This window comes from Monodelphis domestica, chromosome 3 (assembly GCF_027887165.1).
Source record: "Monodelphis domestica isolate mMonDom1 chromosome 3, mMonDom1.pri, whole genome shotgun sequence".
NCBI lineage: Eukaryota > Metazoa > Chordata > Mammalia > Didelphimorphia > Didelphidae > Monodelphis > Monodelphis domestica.
This window is the reverse complement of record NC_077229.1, coordinates 84,767,070-84,786,346: the sequence shown is the minus strand read 5'-3', so window position 1 is coordinate 84,786,346 and position 19,277 is coordinate 84,767,070. Positions and strand designations below refer to the sequence as shown.

The following is a 19,277-nucleotide window of genomic DNA, read 5'->3' as shown; positions in this document are numbered from 1 at the left end:
GTTTCCTGGGTAAGGATGAGGGAAAAAAATAAGGAGAAATACAAAGGTTGAAGGGCCTCACCTATAGGAAAGGGCTAGGGGAGAAGATATGAATGAAAAGATGCAGTGTGAGGTTGGAAGAGTCTTACCTGCTGATGGCAGAATGAGTACAAGTTTAATGCAAATTGGTTACATCTTTTAAAGGCAAAAATTACAGAAAGCAAAAGCAATCGTCTGTGAGAAAAATCTATGGGAAAGTGTAACAAGAATGTAGATATGGCAGCTGGGGTAGAAGATAATGATTCCAAGTATCATCTGGGTTTATGGAATATTGTTATGAAAAGTGAAAAGAATGTGAAGGAAAGGGAACTTGGACCCATTCCCAGACAGAACTTGAGATTTCAACTTCTGATGAGGGCACTCAGATCTTTATCTTAGATAGACCCAGAGTTATCAACCTCTGACACTCCCTAGTTGTCCCTAGCTATATATATATATTTTTAATTTTCCCTGATCTGTGGAATATAAGCTTTAAATGGTACATGGTATACTCGATATGAATTGACTTGTCCTTGACACACTCTCTCTTTCCCTTATTAAATATTAAATCATAGATGAGACCTTAAAGGTCCTCTACTCCAATTTCTTAAATCCTGAAATAATTCTCTATAGATCTAAAAATATCCTTGAAAAAATAGTCATTCATCTTCTGCCTCAACTCTTCCAGTTACAGGAAGTTGTTAAATAAAGTGGCAATACCCATTGTTTAAGTAAGTGCTCTAATTGTGGAGAAAGTCTTCGTTAGATTAAGTCAAAATTTACTTCCCTATAACTGCTACTAAATGGCATTAATTCCAACATCAGAGGTTAAATATCTGATTAAAGTAATCACATAAAAGAGAGAGAACAATTTAAAAATATTAAGTAAAACTGAGGGGGAAAGAAAAATGAGCAGTACCACCTAAACAGAAGTTTATGTTAGCCAAACTTAGAATTAAAAGAAGCAGAACAATATCTACTGAAATATTAATTATTAATAATTATACAATTATTTAAAATTGGAAAAATATTTTAAATTAAATAAAATATAGTAAATTGGGGGGGGAAACCTATTACTGATTGAGAGAGAAAGGTAAACTGAGGGAAACTGTTTCTTGTTGCACTGACTGCTGTCCTCTGGCTTATGACTAGTGAGAGCAACTACAGAGGAACACACCCATCTGGGGTGCCAATTGAAATAGAATATTTAAACTGAGGTGAGTCTGTGGTGACAGTATTACTTGTTGCAATGACTGAATGCTCTGGCACTAGAAATAGAATATGTAAACTGATAGAAAACTATTACTTGCTTGAAATATAGAAAAGTAAACTGAGAGAAACTTTCTTCTTGAACTGATTGCTGTCTTCTGGCTTATAACTAGAGAGAGCTGCTAGAGGGGAACCACTCTGAGGATCTCCTAGTTACAATGGGGATAGATGAGAGACACTGCTAGTAGGGGAATGCTGCCACACAGGGATACTAGCACACAGGGATGCTCTGGGGTTTACTCTGGGGTTTGCCTATTGATCCCTACTGATCACTGATGGATCAATCTATTTCTTAACCTCCTTCCTCCCTCACTCCCTCCCTTTTCCAACCCTCTGCTCCCTGCTCCCCTTCACCTCCCAATTCTTCTTGAAACCTTTGACTTCTTCCCTTCCCCCTAAGTGAACTATGAAGATCCTCTTTCTTTCCTTTTTCAAATAGGGGTTTATTGGGATAACAGGATGGGAAACTGAGACTGCTGCCATGCTTACATGGAAGTCCCTAATTTTGAGTTTTAAAATAAATTTTAATTTTCATTCTGAACTCAATAAATATATAATAGAATTGACATTTGCATATTACTCTTGGAACATGAAAAGCTGATTACATATTAATTTCACACATCTGTAACAGACTATTACTTTAAAAATATATTAAAAAATCTGCCTTTAGCTTTCAATGATATCCATCATGTATGACTTTATTTCTGGCTAGATACATTAAAATGTAATTTTAAAATATGTATGTCAAAAAATTTGGCATTGATTACCATGGGAAAACTATATAAGCTTCCCCAAATACCGCTCACTGGTACTTGACATCATATAGTACCTACTAAAGATAGCAATAATGCAAGAGAAAAAATAAATGTGGAAACAATGATAGAAAAAGATGACATTATCCAACTTGGAAAATGATGGTTTACTTAGAAATCCCAGAGAACTGGAAGGAAATTGAGACAATACCTTCAACAATAAGGCAAGATACAAAGTGAATTGACAAATTTGTTAACATTTCTATATACAATAATAAAATCTTAGGAAAATAATAAAAAGGGAAATTCTTTTCAAAATCACTTCAAAAGAAGTAAATGGACCAAATCACTCTAGAACACTACAAAAAAACCTCTTTAAACATAACAAATGACTAATTATTTATGAAAATTTGATTGCTCATGGTTATACTATGTCAATATAAAACATGCTAAAATGCTTAAATTAACTTACATATTTATCACTATGGTAATTAAGCTACAAATGTTGGATGTGATGTTGTTGCTTAGCCATATTTAGTCATTCCAAACTGTTCTTGACCACATTTAGGGTTTTATTGGCAAAGACACTGGAATGGTTTGTCATTCCCTTCTCTAGATAATGTGACACATTAGGAAACCAAGGCAAATAGGGTTAAGGGACTTGTCCAGAATTACACAACTAGGAAGTGTCTAAGGCCATATTTGAACTCAGGAAAATGAGTCTTTCTGACTCCAAGTATAGTGTTCTATTTGCTGCATCATTGAACTACCCATTTAATAGAAGTATTTAAATATTTACAAAATTGGGGCAACTAGATGGGTCAGTGAATAAAGAGCCAAGCCTGGGAGACAGGACATCCTGGTTTCAAATCTGGATTCAGAGACATCCTAGCTGTGTTATCCTAGGAAAGTCACTTAACCCCTGTTGCCTGGCCTTTACTGCTTTTGGAACTTTGGAACTAAAAAGCATAATATCAGTTCTAAGACAAATAATAAGTATATATATATGTATATATACATATATGTATATATACATATATGCATATATATAGTAACAAAATTATTTCATATTAAGGAAAGGAGTAAAATCTCAAAGAAAATAATGGGAGTAGATAGGATTTCCACAATCAAAATTATACTATTAGGTAATAATCATAAGAATTATTTGTATTTTTAATATAAAAATATAAAATTTTAATGTGTTTTCTATATCTGCTTCTGAGGATATTTTGGGTCTTCCCTTCTTTTGTCTAGATGTAAAAACTAGAAGGATGAACACTTGCTCCTTGTTTTATCTATAGACAAGAACTCTCTTGGGTGGTGAAATAGCAAAGGAGAGAGTGGAAGAAAGTATTCCTGTGCTTGTACCCATTCTGGATAGCCACATCTCTTTGCATCCAAAAGACCTGCTTCTTGTCCTGATTGAGGTTTGAGTCTTTCAATCAGAGAGACCTGAACAAGAAACCTCACAAATGGCATAAATTAACAGAGGGGACAGAAATTTGGGACTTTTTCTGGGAACCAGAGACTCAGGAGGCTGCTCTGGCTCTTGGCTTGCTCAGTTGCTCATGGAGAAGTTGTCTAGAAGAATGGGTTATCCAGGCTGCCTCAGGCATTCACTTTCCCAGCTAGCCAGAGAAGTCGCTTCTCTGTCCCTCTGTCTCTCTGTCTCTCTGTCTCTCTATCTCTCTCTCTGTCTCTCTCTCTCAGCCTCTCTCTCTCTATCTGTGTGTGTGTTTCTCACTCACTGAATCTCTCTGTCTCTCTCTCTCGCTCGCTCTCTTTCCCCCTGTCCAGTGTCTTGCTATTTAATAAAAAATAACTATGAAATGAAGATAGTGTCTCTAAAAATATTAATAAACATAAAGTAAAAAAAATAGACTGGAAAATAAACAAATAACAAAAAATACTGTAAATATTTACTAGGGAGCTAGGGAAGAGTAAAGTAATATTATAGAAGACAGCAAAGTCAAAAATGCCACATCCAAAGCCTCAGTGAAAAATATGAAATGGCCTCAAGTCCAAAAACAATTCCTGAAGGAACTCTAAAAGGAATTTTATAATCAAATAAAAGAGGTAGAAAAAATGGGAACAGAAATTAGAATAATGAAAGTAAATCATAAAAAGTAGTCATTTTGGTAAAGGAGGCACAAAGAATTTCTGAAAAAAATAATATCTTAAAAAAGAAAATAAGCCAAATTATAAAAGAGGAACAAAAGTCTACTGAACAGAAGAACTTCCTAAAAAGCAGAATTGGCCAAATGAGTAAAGATATACAAAAATTCACTGAGCAGAACTCTTTAGAAAGTAGAATTGACCAAATGGAAAAGAAGACATAAAGTCTACTGAAGAAAATAATTCCATAAAAATTAGAATTGGGCAAGTGGGAGCTTTTGCTTCTATGAGACAGGAAGAAAAAAATAAAACAAAATCAAAAGAGTGAGGAAATAGATGAAAAGATGAAAAATATCTTTGGAAAAACAACTGACCTACAAAATTGGTCCAGAAGAGATAATGTTAGAATTATTGGCCTATGTGTAATTCATGATAAAAACAAGAACCTAGACATTATCTTTTAAGAATTTACTAAGGAAAATGGCCCAGATATTCTAGAACCAGAGGGAAAAATTAAAATTGAATGAACCCATCAAGCACCTCCTAAGAGATATCCCAAAAGGTTTACTCCCAGGAATTTTATACCCAAATACCAGAACTCTCAGATTAAGGAGAAAATATTGCAAGCAGCCAAAATGAAGCAATTCAAATATCATGGAGCCACAGTCAGGATAACACAAGATTTAGTAGTCTCTACATTAGAGGAGAGGTAGACTGGGAATATTAATTTGTATAGGGCAAAGGAATTAGGATTAAAGCCGAGAGTCAACTACCCAACAAACTGAGTATTATCTTTGGCAGGGAATGGATATTCCAAGGAATCAAGGACTTGCAAGCATTCCTGATGAAAAGACCAAAGCTGAATAAATAATTTAACTTTCAAATTCAGGACTCCGGAGAAGCATAAAATGATACATAGAATACAGAACTGATAAGAGTTTCAATGAGGATACATTTTTTACATTCCTATACTGAAAGATATTTAAAATTTTAAGAACTTTACCATTATTATGACAGTTAGAAGAAGTATTCATAGAAAAATGGCAGGGATGTAAATTGACTATGATGAGATGATGACTAAAAAATAATTAAGGCATGAGAAAGAGGATTGCATAAAAAGAATTCAGACAGAGGAAGGGTGACATAGTATTGGTTAATTATGTCACCTAAGAGAGGCATGAAAAGAGGTTTTTACAGTAGATAGGATAGTGGGAAAATTGAGGGGGTAGCAATTGAACTTCATTTTCATTGGAATTAGCAGGAATAAGCTGATTCTGCTTTACAAGAAATTAGGAAGAAAAGGAGATCCTGTAAGAAGGGAGGAATAATACTGTTACAGCAACAAGAGTTGAAGGAGGTGGTGTTCAAAACAAAAAAAAAAAACTTTTGAGGATAGATAGAGTGAAAGGAAAATGAGAAGAGGAAAAACAGAGGAGGGAAACTCACAGAAACCGTAAGTATGAAAAAAAAATTCACAACAAGCTTCTCGGATAAAGACATAATTTCTCAAATAATTAAAAAACTAAATCCAAAATGTAAAAGTCATCTGCCAACTGAGAAATGGTCAAAAGATATGACCAGGAATGTTTTAGGGAAAGTAACCAAAGCTCTCTTTAGTAATGTGAAAAAAATATTCTACATTACTATTGAGAAATGCACTGTTAAAAGACTGAGGTACTACTTCATACTTATTAGATTGGCTAATATGACAGAAAAGAAAAAAAGACAATTATTGGGAGAGATTAAGAAAAAATGGAACACTAATGCAATAATGGAATTCTGAACTGCTCTATATTCTCTCCTCTCCAACCAGTCTAGAAAAAAAAAGTTGAAAAATAAAAATCAGGATTCTACAAACCTATAGATACTCGTTAATTCAACATTACCACTACTATATCTGCAGTACCAAAGGAAAGTAAAAAAGATCTATGTATACAAAAATATTTATAGCCACTTTTTTTTGTGGTGCCAAAGAATTAGAATCTAAGGAGGATGTCCATCAACTGGAAAATGGCTGAATAAATTAAAGTATATGTTTGTGATGGAACACTATTGTAATAGAAGAAAGGATGACCAGCATGCTCTGAGAAAAACCTGGAAAGACTTTAATGAATTGATGCAAAGTGAAATGAGCAGAGACAGGAGAACTTTGCACACAGTAAGAGCAATATTGTACACAGATCTTTTGTAAATCATTTACCCAGAAATAGAACTCATAGAGTGTGGATACAGATTGATTATATTACTTTTCACTCAACTTTCTTCATGATTTCTATTTTATATGTGCATCTTCTTACACAACTTGACCAATACAAAAATATGTTATGCATGATTGCACGTGTATAGCCTGGATTAAGTTGCTTGCCATCTTGCAGCAGATGGAGGAGAGGTAGAGAAGAGAATTTGGAACTCAAATTTTTGGAAAAAGAGTATTAAAAATTGTTTTGCATGTAATTGGAAAAACGGAATATTATGTTAGGAAAAGTAAGAAGAAAAAAAGAAGTTACCTCACATGGAAGAGTGATTAGATTCGTTCTTCTTGGCCTCAGAAAAAATAACAAGGAACAATAAGGGAAATCTACAAGGAGACATAATTTGGCTCATCAGATGCAAAGTTTCCTTGCAATTAAAATACCATGATAGCACAATGGGAAGTCCTGGGAGACAGTGGATTCCTTCCTAGGAAGGTCATCAGGGATTCTGATTGCTCCAAAGAGCTGTTAAGCACCTTTCTGCTCAAGATCTCTGGAGTTTTATAACTACCCATGCAATGATGGACATAACTTATTGTTAGTAATATCGGTGCTATAGTTTCCTTCCCCAGAGGGAGTTTATCTTCCAAGAGACTGGAAAAACCATTATATAATTTTTCTAATGAAGAGTTTGGAGGATTGGCTCTATAAAGCATTAGAAATTACAAATATTCCTCTTTATTCCTCCACATGACTAGATACCAGCTATGCCAGGCAAGGAGATAGTCTGCTAGTGCCTCCCAGAGATATCAGTCCAAGTACCTGAAATTCTCCATTATTTTCTAGAATCCACATTTTCTGCTTTCTTGTCCTCTCTTTCAACAAATAGAGTCAGCAAAACGTATCCCTTTGGTGATGTTCAGTAAGTGACTGGAGGTGGGAAAGGTTGGGAAGGGAAAGATGGAAAGAGGAGGTGGAAAGTAAGGGAAAGACAAGTAGCTTGTGGTTGCTCATAAACTGAAGATTTTTCCAAACTCAGCATACCTCAATTTGTAGCCTAATCCACTCAATAGAGCAAGAAAATCTAACAGACTCCAGAATCTACTTGAAACCCTGAATTCATCCTAGATCCCAGTTTAGAGGGAAAGGAAAGGAGAGTAGAGTAAGCCCTATATTCTAAGTTAGGTTCACATTGTAGCTTTGTCATTAACTAGAAATTGGACTATGGTCCCATCACTTTTCCTCTTGGGCCCTAAGCCATAAATGGGGATAAAAATTTCACTGTTCCCTTCATGGTGGTTTTTCTGAGTGTCATATAAAATCATCATTGTGGAATTTTTTGATGACCTTAAATTTATATTTTTTCATAAGAGTCGATATATTATTCCATGTGGCCCAGTCTATCTTAGCCAAGTATAGTCCAAACACCAAAGAAAATTTTTAGCCAGTCTAGGGTCTCAGATACACCAATAGGAAGTCTAATAAAGACAGAGGGTTTGTGTCCCTATTCCTAGACACAGGGTCCAGGGATAGAATAAAATCTTTCCTATATAAATCTTAGATGACTCTTTTATCTTCTGATTCTGCAAACCTATGAATGGCACTGTATGGTGAGCCTATTAATCAGGTCACAGGTCACAGTGTCAGAGAATTTGGGTGAAGACAGAGAGTAGAGATGGAAGGAATCCCTACCCAAAGAGTGACTGATGGGAAAGCTAAAACTATTTCTCCTCATCTGAAGATAGAGAAGAAGAGAGGGAATTTCCATCCAGATGAGGGACTGGAATTGCTAGGAAGAGTGTAAAGAAGAAATATATGAAAATATGATGAAGACATAGCCACAGACCCTATACATAATTGGGAAAAGTTAACAGGACTGAGCCCAATGCATCAGGAATGAGCAAGAATTCCTAAGTATTCTGCAGATGAGGAAAATACAACTTTTTTTCTTAAGTATAAGTGTGGTGCAGTAAGTAGCCTAAAAGCCCAAAGACCTGTGTTCTAGTCTTACTTATGTCACTAATTTAGTCTTCTTCTATTTGTAGTTAATCCATTAATGTAGCAAGCAAGCTGATTTTGTCTTTTATAGATATTATCATATGGACTACAGGCCATCATGGCATTGCATATGCACATTTTTCAGATTTTCTTATATACAGTAGGAGCAGTTGTTTCTTTCACTCCCATGTCACATCATAATTACTTCTACCTACTGTCCTAACATAATTTTTATTGAATTTCTCATCCCTTATCAATCTTGTCCTCTGTCTTTTTTCCTTCTCTCTGCTTCTGTTAGAGGTTAAATCAAATGATCTAAAATCTGATTCTATTAATTCTGATTTTAGTATATTTACCTCCATGTCACTCTTATTTTTCCTTCCCTCTACCCTCATTTCCAATGTCCATTCCTCTATATACTAGGACTTCTGCTGGGGATATTTATAATACTCACCCAAAAATCAACATGTCAAAAGTAACTAGTATTTATTGAGTTCTCCTGTGAGTAAGACCCAGAAAGTGTTTGGTACGATGTTGTTAGGTGGTATACATTGCAATGAGAGAATCATCGATTATTAGGTAGTTACTGCATTTTTCTGTTTCCAAAAATGTGGAAATGGTTCAATTAGGGGGAGAGAGGAAGTGAGGAGCCCAAATAAAAGCTAGAAGACTTCTAAGGAATGGGTGAGGTTGGATATGTGATATCATGATAGGGGGAAACACATGTTTTCAAGTATCTTAAGGACTGTCATGATAGAAAGATAAGGGGTGTTTGTTCAGTTTCAGAAAATTAACCTATAATAATGAATGGAAATTGCAAAACAAGCTTAGACTTGATTGAGTGAAAAACTTCCTAATAATTAAAGGATTGGAAATCTGCTAAAAAGCATTGCCAGAAATTATACCATGCCTAGGAAGAATTTCATTTGAATTTTACGAAGGGAAGAAAAGAATCTCTTGGGAAAGGATTTATGCAAGCTGTGTTATGCCTTTACAGCATGCACTTTCAATTTGATCCCACTTTCTACTGGATGATCTCTGTGCTTGTGGGAGAATATATTGTCACCTTCTTAACTTTGGAAGGGTGGGCTATTTTATTCCCATTATTCATATTATGCAATCTTAGTAAATACTCCTTTATAGAAACCCATTATTTTCTTCTTACTAATTAATATCAATTCAAAATCAATAGAAAAACCACATTAATGGAAGTTTATAGGTATTAGAGGACCTTCCCCAAATAAATCAAAACTACCTGCATCACCTTCAGGGAAAGTATAATTGTGGTCCTCTAGGGACCCAACTTGCTTATCTGAGGGTGGGTTAAGAAAGTTAGACCAAAGGATATTCTACACATTTGAAAAAGATTTCTGCATCTTAGTGGAGGGTAAGCTAAAAAGGAATCAGCACAGAACTCCTTTGGAAAGGGCAAAACATCCCTTCAGGGTGAATCTTCTCTCTTATTGGTCATCAACTCCAGTAGTGTTCCTTCTACCACCACTATAACCACCCCATTACCATCACCCCCACCCCCCATAGGAGGAAAACACTCCTTTTGTTGGTCTCCACAGGTATTCTTTCTTTTAGACTTCAAAATATCTACCTACAAAGATATGTGCTCTGCTCCTATCTTTTGTGGAGTGGCAGGTATTTTTATGTTTTTGAAGAGTTATCAGAAGGAATTAGACCTGCTTTCCTTAACCTAGAGAGGGCATGGTACAAAGAACATTTTAGACCTTAGATATAAAAAAAACAACAAATTTCTTAATAACTAAAGCTATCCAGATGTGGAATGGCCTAATAACAGGAGGTGATCAGTTCCTGTACATAGTAGGCTTCAAGGAATGACTACATAATATTTCTTCATTACAAAATGACCGGTCTTTGCCTTCCCTGCTGCATTTTTGATTCTGGGTATCTCAAAGTCATAACTTAGTGACTGAGGCCTTATGACCTTAGAAATTTATTCCCCCATACACACCTCCTTTTCTCATTCCCGAGTTCCTTCTGGAAATTCCTCATCTTAGGGAAGGACTCAGATTTGTTGCTCTCCATTCTCCTCCTGTCTGTGCTTCTAAGTCTCCAGATTTTGTCACCAAATGTTGTACTGGTACCTTCTCCTTCCTCACCTCATCCCTCTTACTTCCTTAATTTCTGTCTCTAGCACTTAGCACAATGTCTTACACATAAGAAAAGTTTAATAAATAGGTTCTGCCTGCTTAACCAGTTAGGAAGAGCTTTTTACACCACATTTGACATGAATTATGTAAGGAGACTTTTTAAGGTATTGGTTGGACTAGATTGTCTGTGCCAATTCTAAGATGCAGTGCTTCTAGAATTCTCAAGATCTTGGTCTTGTCTTCTATGCTGGGGTCTCAGAACCAGCCAAACCCAGAGCTCCAGAGGGGCCTCTGCAGGTGGAGTGGCTAGGCAGAAAAGAAAGACAGAAGGCAACTTTATGTGTGTATCTGCCTGGGGCAAAGCTCTGTATGAATGGCTGCTTTGCCATACACAGGCTTAGATTTTATTTTTATGCCCATTCTTGGCACATAGCTATATTATTCAACTTACATGTTCAAATAAAGATAATTGGATAAATGATACATTAACTTTTTTTGTTTGTTTCAAAATTTTCTTTTTTTTAGTTTTTAAAACATTATATTATTTGGTCATTTTCATACATTGTTCATTGGAAACAGATAATTTTCTTTTCTTCCCCCCCAAACCCCTCCCCCCCCACCTTGCCCCTAGCCGAGGCACGATTCGTCCGGGTATCAAATGTGTCCTTGCTCTGAACCCATTTCCTTGTTATTGGTATTTGCATTAGGGCGCTCATTTAGCATCTCTCCTCAATCATGTCCCCTCAACCTCTGCAGTCAAGCAGTTGCTTTTCCTTGGTGTTTTTACTCCCTCAGTTTGTCCTCTGCTTGAGGATAGTTGTTTTTTTTTTCCCCTCGTAGATCACTGCAGGTTGTTCAGGGACATTGTAAAGCCATTACTAGGGAAGTCCATTACGTTCTCTTGTACCACAATGTGTCAGTCTCTGTGTACAATTTTCTCCTGGTTCTGCTCCTCTCACTCTGCATCACTTCCTGGAGGTTGTTCCAGTCTCCATGGAATTCCTCCACTTTATTATTCCTTTGAGCACAATAGTATTCCATCACCAACATATACCACAATTTGTTCAGCCATTCTCCAATTGAAGGGCATCCCCTCATTTTCCAATTTTGGGCCACCACAAAGAGTGCAGCTATGAATATTCTTGTACAAGTCTTTTTCCTTATTATCTCTTTGGGGTACAAACCCAGCAGTGCTATGGCTGGATCAAAGGGCAGACAGTCTTTTATCGCCCTTTGGGCATAGTTCCAAATTGCCCTCCAGAATGGTTGGATCAATTCACAACTCCACCAGCAATGCATTAATATCCCGATTTTGCCACACCCCCTCCAGCACTCATTACTTTCCTTTGCGGTCATGTTGAACAATCTGCTAGGTATGAGGTGATACCTCAGAGTTGTTTGGATTTGCATCTCTCTGATTTTAAGAGATCTAGAACACTTTTTCATGTACTTATAAATAGTCTTGATTTCTTTAACTGAAAATTGCCTATTCATGTCCCTTGCCCATTTTTCAATTGGTGAATGGCTTGATTTTTTGTACAACTGGTTTAACTCTCTATAGATTTGAGTAATTAGACCTTTGTCAGAGGTTTTTGTTATGAAGATTATTTCCCAATTTGTTGTTTTCCTTCTAATTTTAGTTACATTGGTTTTGTTTGTACAAAAACTTTTTTAATTTGATGTAGTCAAAATTATTTATTTTGCATTTTGTGACTCTTTCTAAGTCTTGCTTGGTTTTGAAATCTTTCCCTTCCCAAAGGTCTGACATGTATAATATTCTGTGTTCACCTAATTTACTTATAGTTTCCTTCTTTATATTCAAGTCATTCGCCCATTCTGAGTTTATCTTGGTGTAGGGTGTGAGATGTTGATCCAAACCTAATCTCTCCCACACTGTCTTCCAATTTTCCCAGCAGTTTTTATCGAATAGTGGATTTTTGTCCCAAAAGCTGGGGTCTTTGGGTTTGTCAAAGACTGTCTTGCTGAGGTCATTTACCCCAAGTCTATTTCACTGATCCTCCTATCTGTCTCTTAGCCAGTACCAATTTGTTTTGATGACCGCTGCTTTGTAACAGTTTGAGATCTGGGACTCCTTTGTATTTTTTTTTCCATTATTTCCCTGGATATCCTTGATCCTTTATTCTTCCAAATGAACTTTGTTATCATTTTCTCGAATTCAGTAAAATAGTTTTTTGGTAGTTCAATGGGTATGGCACTAAATAGATATATAAGTTTGGGTAGGGTGGTCATTTTTATTATGTTAGCTCGTCCCACCCATGAGCAATCAATGTTTTTCCAATTGTTTAGATCTAGTTTTAATTGTGTGGAGAGTGTTTTGTAGTTGTGTTCATATAGTTCCTGTTTTTGTCTCAGCAGATAGATTCCTAAGTATTTTATATTGTTTCGGGTGACTTTAAATGGAATTTCTCTTTCTAATTCTTGCTGCTGAACTGGGTTGGAGATATATAGAAATGCTGATGACTTATGTGGGTTTATTTTGTATCCTGCAACTTTGCTAAAGTTGTTGATTATTTCAATAAGCTTTTTGGTTGAATCTCTAGGATTCTTTAAGTAAATCATCATATTATCCACAAAGAGTGACAGCTTGGTCTCCTCGTTGACAATTTTAATACCTTCAATTTCTTTTTCTTCTCTAATTGCTACTGCTAGTGTTTCTAGTACAATATTAAATAATAAAGGTGATAATGGGCATCCTTGTTTGACTCCTGATCTTATTGGGAAGGCTTTGAGTTTTTCCCCATTGCAGATGATGTTTGCTGATGGTTTTAAGTATATACTGTTTATTATTTTTAGGAAAGGCCCTTTCATTCCTATACTTTCTAGTGTTTTCACTAGGAATGGGTGTTGTATTTTGTCGATACATTAACTTTTAGACAAATCATTTGATTAACATTCTGAAAGCATTCGATACACTTGTATTGTAACTATTGATTCTGATGGGATACACAAAGGTTTTACACAAGATAAATGATTTAATAACAGGGGACTTAATTTTCTCATTAACATGTGAGGTGCTTGAGCTTACAGACAATCAAAGAAAATCATATATTACCTTTAATAAAAATAGATAATCAATCAGAAGTCCTAAAGACAGTCAAGAGCACTGTGGCCATGTTAAGCAATCACAAGCGTACTAGAGGTATAACTAGTTCTAATATTAATCTGAACATTTTTCAGAATTTCATTGGGAAATTTGGGTTGGTAAGTAAAGTCACTGAGGTATGTCGAGGCATGGTGTACCAAAGCATATTGTACGGGCTTCTCCTTATGAATGATTTATGTACAGGCTTAGGTGAATAAGTTTAAGGGCATGGGAGTAGGGGATTTCTGGATATGCTTTGTGGGTACAGCTTTTGTTGGGAATTATATACCTAAGCAAAAGTTAACCAATGATGGTGTTTTGGGTCTAATTTTGTAAGTCTGATCTTTTGTGATACTTTGAGGGAATAGTGTTCAAGCATTTTGTTCTTGTTATTCCTTCTGAGACTAGGGAGAGAATAAGAATCGTATTAATTCAATTAATAAGGGATTTTGATGAGAAAAATCATATAGAGGAGGCTGAGTGGACAATTCCATACTGCCAAGGAACCACTTTGTGATCTGGTTTCCATAAGAGACCATGTGAAGACATAGGGCCTGATGACTCCCAGCACTTCTAGAAATTCTCACTCTTTACTCAGATTTTCGTGCTTTTCCAGTTAACAACACGAAAATGCTATGTGGCGCTGTCATTATTTGAAGTTGTTAACATTATCTTAAAGTCTTAGGTGAAGACCTGATTCCATTTTCCCTAGAAATATTACTAAACTGAAAAATTCCATTTTAGTCTGAATCTATCTTCAATCCACAATATTGTTAGCTTCTGCCACATTCTCCAGTGTGAGTTTTTCCTTTGAATCAAAGGGAAAGAACTTAAACCACAATACCAGTGGGGATGGATTTTTGAATACAGAATATCTGAGTTTCAAGGAGCTACAGAATACTTGTCAGAATTAGGTGTTTTGCCTGAAGCTTCCAAAATGGCATCAAGATCAATGAAGAAAAGTTTCAGGTGGATTCCCCTTAAAACATAAAACCCTAAATTATTTCAGAGAAATCTTAGCAACACAGGCTCACCAAATGCTGGAAGGTTGATCCTATCAATTGCTATATTCCTATATCATATAAGAAAAGGGAAAACACAATCTCCCTAACATGAACACACACACACACACACAAACATATAAATATACAACATAATTCATTTTTAAATGATCTGGAAGATTCCAGTAATCTATAAACCCACTGAGTTGGCAGTGTAATAGCATCAAAATAAGATTGTTTAATAATTAGTTTGCATTAAAGGAGCTATAGTTTCCAGTAAGAAGGAGGTGATTACCCCATCGTCCTTGACCACAGTCTGACCACATCTGAAATTTTGGGTTTAGTTCAGGATGCCATAATTTAGAAAGAACAATATAATATAGCATACAACAATATAATATAACAAGATAATCTAGAGAGGATGCAAAGAAGAGCAACCAGGATGGTGAAGGGCCTAAGAAGATCAGCTGAAGGAACTAGGATTTCCTGACCTAAAATAGAGAAAACACTTGCAATATGGCATATATGACTTCTCATAGTTAGAGAGATTCCTTGAGGAAGAGAAATGCAATTTCTATTTCAAGGACTCAGAATATAATGAGAACATTGAATAGAACTTGAAAACAGGTATATATATATATATATATATATATATATATATATATATATATATATATATATATATATATATATCAACATAAAGGAAGCTGACAGTTCCTGCAGAGTGGGTTTCCCTTCCATAGAAGTCTTCAAAGAAAGACTAGATTTGTACTTGTCAGGTATATTATAGAATGGATTTTATGTGTGTGTTACTGTTTTTTATTTTGAGTTCTAGGAGGGCTCTTCCACCTCTATGAAATTTGATGATTCCAGTTGAAGAATAGACACCTCAAATTATTCTCATAACAAATCAGTGTCCTCTATCTGCTGTTGGCAGAAGTGGACTTGTTGAGCCATAGTATCTCTTCCTTTATCCCAGTGCTTAAAACAAATTGGAGATGGTGTTCATAAATTATTCACTTCTAAATGTTGTTGATTCTGATTCAAATACTATATGAACTGGAAGGAATCTCAGAAGTCATTTTGTCCAAATCCATTGAAGTTGAATGAGGAAATAATGCCTTGTTCAACATCAAAAAGTTAATAAGTGACAGATATAGAAAGTGAATGAAGAAAATCTAAGTCAGGCCTTGATTTTTCTTGCATTTCATAGAAAAAGATAGCTGTATTTTCATGTCATGCTCTTCTTACTTCTCTTTTCCAGCAGAAACATCAGTCCCATGGTACCAGGAAACCAAACACAATTCACTGAATTTCTACTCCTGGGATTTTCTGAGACACCAGAGCATCAGGGTCCCCTCTTTGGACTTTTCTTGGTCATGTACTTGGTCACTGTGGTTGGAAATCTGCTTTTAATGCTAATTGTTACTTCTGACTCTCACCTCCATACACCCATGTACTTCTTTGTCTCCAATCTGTCCTTTGTGGATCTCTGTATCATAACCACTACAGTTCCCAATATGCTGGTGAACTTCTTGAAACAAAGTAAGGTTATACCCTATGCTGGCTGTCTTGCCCAGTTGTACTTCTTCACGGCTTTTGGTAGTTTGGACAATTTCCTTCTCACTGCAATGGCCTATGACCGTTTTGTGGCAATCTGTCACCCTCTGCATTATGCAACCATCATGAGCCCTAGACTCTGTGTCCTCTTGGTGCTACTCTCCTGGATAATAAGCCTTGTACAGTCCCTCATTCAGAATCTGATGGTAACAAGGCTCTCTTTCTGTAGAGATCATGAAATTCAGCACTTCTTTTGTGATTTCCCTCAAATTTTGAAACTCTCTTGTTCTGACACCTTTATCAATTATATGGTATTATATATTACGACTGGGCTACTGGGTATTGTCCCACTCACAGGGATTGTTTTCTCATACAGTCAGATCTTTTCTTCAATTTTGAAAGTCCCATCTGCTAAGGGTAAGTACAAAGCCTTTTCTACCTGTGGATCTCATCTCTCTGTTGTTTCTTTATTCTATGGTACAGGGATAGGAGTATATTTAAGTTCTTCCACTACCCAATCTTCCTGGAAGAGCACAGTTGCTTCAGCAATGTATGCTGTGATCATCCCCATGTTGAACCCCTTCATTTATAGTCTAAGGAACAAAGACATAAAAGATGCCCTTAGGAAGATAATTAGCAAAGGAACTTCCTTTGAGTGATGGGTGATCCTTAGAAAAGAACATGGTTATTTTTGCAAAAAATATTGGGAATCAAAAATCCTGGGTTCCTCAGTTCTCTCTCCAGTCAAATCCATCCTCAATTTAAAACCTGCAGTGATTTTCCTAAAGTACAACTCTTACCCTTTCACTTCCACCCATCAATTCAATTAATGGTGTCTGTTGTCTCCAGCCTCAAGCACTAAATCCTCTGTTCAAAATTCAAATTCCTTACAACCTGGCCTCATTCTACTTTTGCAGTTTTCTACTACTTTATTCCCTACTATAAACTCTTTCCTCCAGTGACATTAGTCTTTTTGCACATCCATAAATAAAATACTCCATTTCTTGACTCCAGGTATTTTCTAAGTCTGCTCTCCCTACTTAACTCTACATACTATCTTCATTTATTTCTTTTGAGTCCCAACTTTTTAAAACCACTATCTTTCACTGGATGTTTTTCCCAATCCTCTTACTTTTATTGACTGCCCTCTTTTGATGATATTCTGTGAATTTTCTATATAGCATGCTGATACATGTTCCTTTTTATGTTACTTATTGTTAGATTATGAGGTCATTAAGGTCAGCAACTAATTTTTGCCTCCTTTTGAATGCTTAGCACAGTGACTGACAAATAGTAGGTACTTAATAAATGTTAATTGATGGACATAAAACTTCCTACCTTACTGACTCACTCTGCTCTTGTTGACTACAAATTGTATTGGCTCCAACCAGAAGAGTGGTAAGGGCTATGCAATGAGTGTTATGTGCCTCGTCCAGCATCACACAGCTAGGAGTGTCTGAGGTCAGATTGGATCACTCTGCTCTTGTTGACTACAAATGACTTTGACATTTTTTCTTCACTGTCTCTATTCTTGGAGTTTCTACCTCAGTCACAGTTGATTGAACACTTCCTGCTTCTTCAGGACATTTCCAGCTCAAAAAGTACTGGGAAAGAAATGACAAAGCCAGGATTTTAGTCTTCTGTGTAGAGTTTATAGTCTATGTGCCATAGGCAAACTAATGAAATGTCTTTAACCATCAGTTTATTCATTTCTAAAATGGAAATTGGAAAACAAGTCCTAACTACCAGACAGACTTTTTCCTACATAAATGAAATATGCTGTATATTAAAGAGCTTTGTAAACTATGAAATGATATGTAACTGGAGTAGAGAAAGAAGAAATTAGAGAAAACCATTATGGGATTTCATCATTGTGAGTCTATGTTCTAATTCTTCCATACGTTATCACATAAGTACTATGAGTGGGAGATGATGAAAAAAATCATCACAGAGTATTCAACAATTTCTTGATAAGCTTTTTTATCCTTTACCTGACACCATAGGTGAAGTCTTTCTAGTTTAGTTGAACTTCAAAGAGCTAGAGCTCTGGTGACATAGCCTTTGAGAAACTCAGGTCAATTCCATTTTGCTATAAAACACTGTATAGATTTATATATCCATATACATATCTACAGAAAGTGTGATTGCTTTCATGATCATCTTTATAAAAATTCTCAAACATGGATCTGAATATATCACTAATATGGTTAAGATGCTTCACTGGTTCCCTATTATATACTAGGATAAAATGGCATCTCCTATGAAATTGAAAAACCTTTATAATCTAATTACATAATATGTTCCTTGCTAATTTGACAACCCTAACCTAACATATCCTACCTTCAGTCAAACTCACCTATTTATAATAATGTTTCATCTCTTTCTTCAGTACCCATGTATGGAACAGATGTCAATATATATTCATCTCTGTATCTTCTATCCAAATTTTTCTTTTCTTTTTTTAAGTATGCTATTCTTTATTTTCTCCATTATATTTTCTCTACTATAAGCAAGATGTATTTTCATTCAAAATATAATGAACATGGAAATATTTTTATCTAATAACCTTTGCACCACATATAAGATATTACCTGCCTTCTTGGGAAAGGAGGAAGTATAGGAAGGAGGGAGAGAGCAAGGATAGCAAAATGTCAGAAAACGATGATTGAAAATTGCCATTACATGTAGCTGAAGAAAAAGAAAAAAAAAGAAAAAACAGATTTTATTCTCAAAAATGGCTCTACCATAATAGCAGAGAGGACCATGAACAAAAATATAGGTTGGATAAATAGCAGATGGTCTAAGATGGAAGGCATTAGGGAGATCAGGAGAGACTTCTTGGAGAACATAAGATTTTAGCTAGGACTTGAAAGATGCTAGGAAATAAGAAAGGAGGAAATTTTAGGCATAAGATACAGGCAATTAAAATAGCCTTTCAATTATCTTTCCCTCTAGAAAAAAATTACAAGTAGACAAAACCCAAGATTCTTCATTCCAGTTCTTAGATAATCCTAGATTTCAGGCATCTTTTTTTATTAGCATTCTCTCACTGATGGGATCTCATGCAGATATGGAGCTACGGGCTTCCCCTTGTAGAGAATTATTTATTAATTAATTATGAATTGTTTATTAATTAAGAATTCATTAGG

At 35.6% G+C, this 19,277-nt stretch overlaps 1 protein-coding gene across 1 annotated transcript; it reads left to right on the top strand.

The window, feature by feature from the left end:
- The first annotated feature begins 15,342 nt into the window (after positions 1-15,342).
- Positions 15,343-18,811, top strand: LOC100011696 (olfactory receptor 7C1-like). Its single transcript, XM_056822356.1, has one exon. The coding sequence runs from the start codon at positions 15,807-15,809 to the stop codon at positions 16,785-16,787; it is 981 nt and encodes a 326-aa protein (XP_056678334.1). The 5' UTR covers positions 15,343-15,806; the 3' UTR covers positions 16,788-18,811.
- Positions 18,812-19,277: the final 466 nt, after the last annotated feature.

What these genes read in the sequence shown, in the direction of transcription:
- LOC100011696 (XM_056822356.1), top strand. Translation starts at nt 15,807, where the DNA reads ATGCTCTTCTTACTTCTCTTTTCCAGCAGAAACATCAGTCCCATGGTA.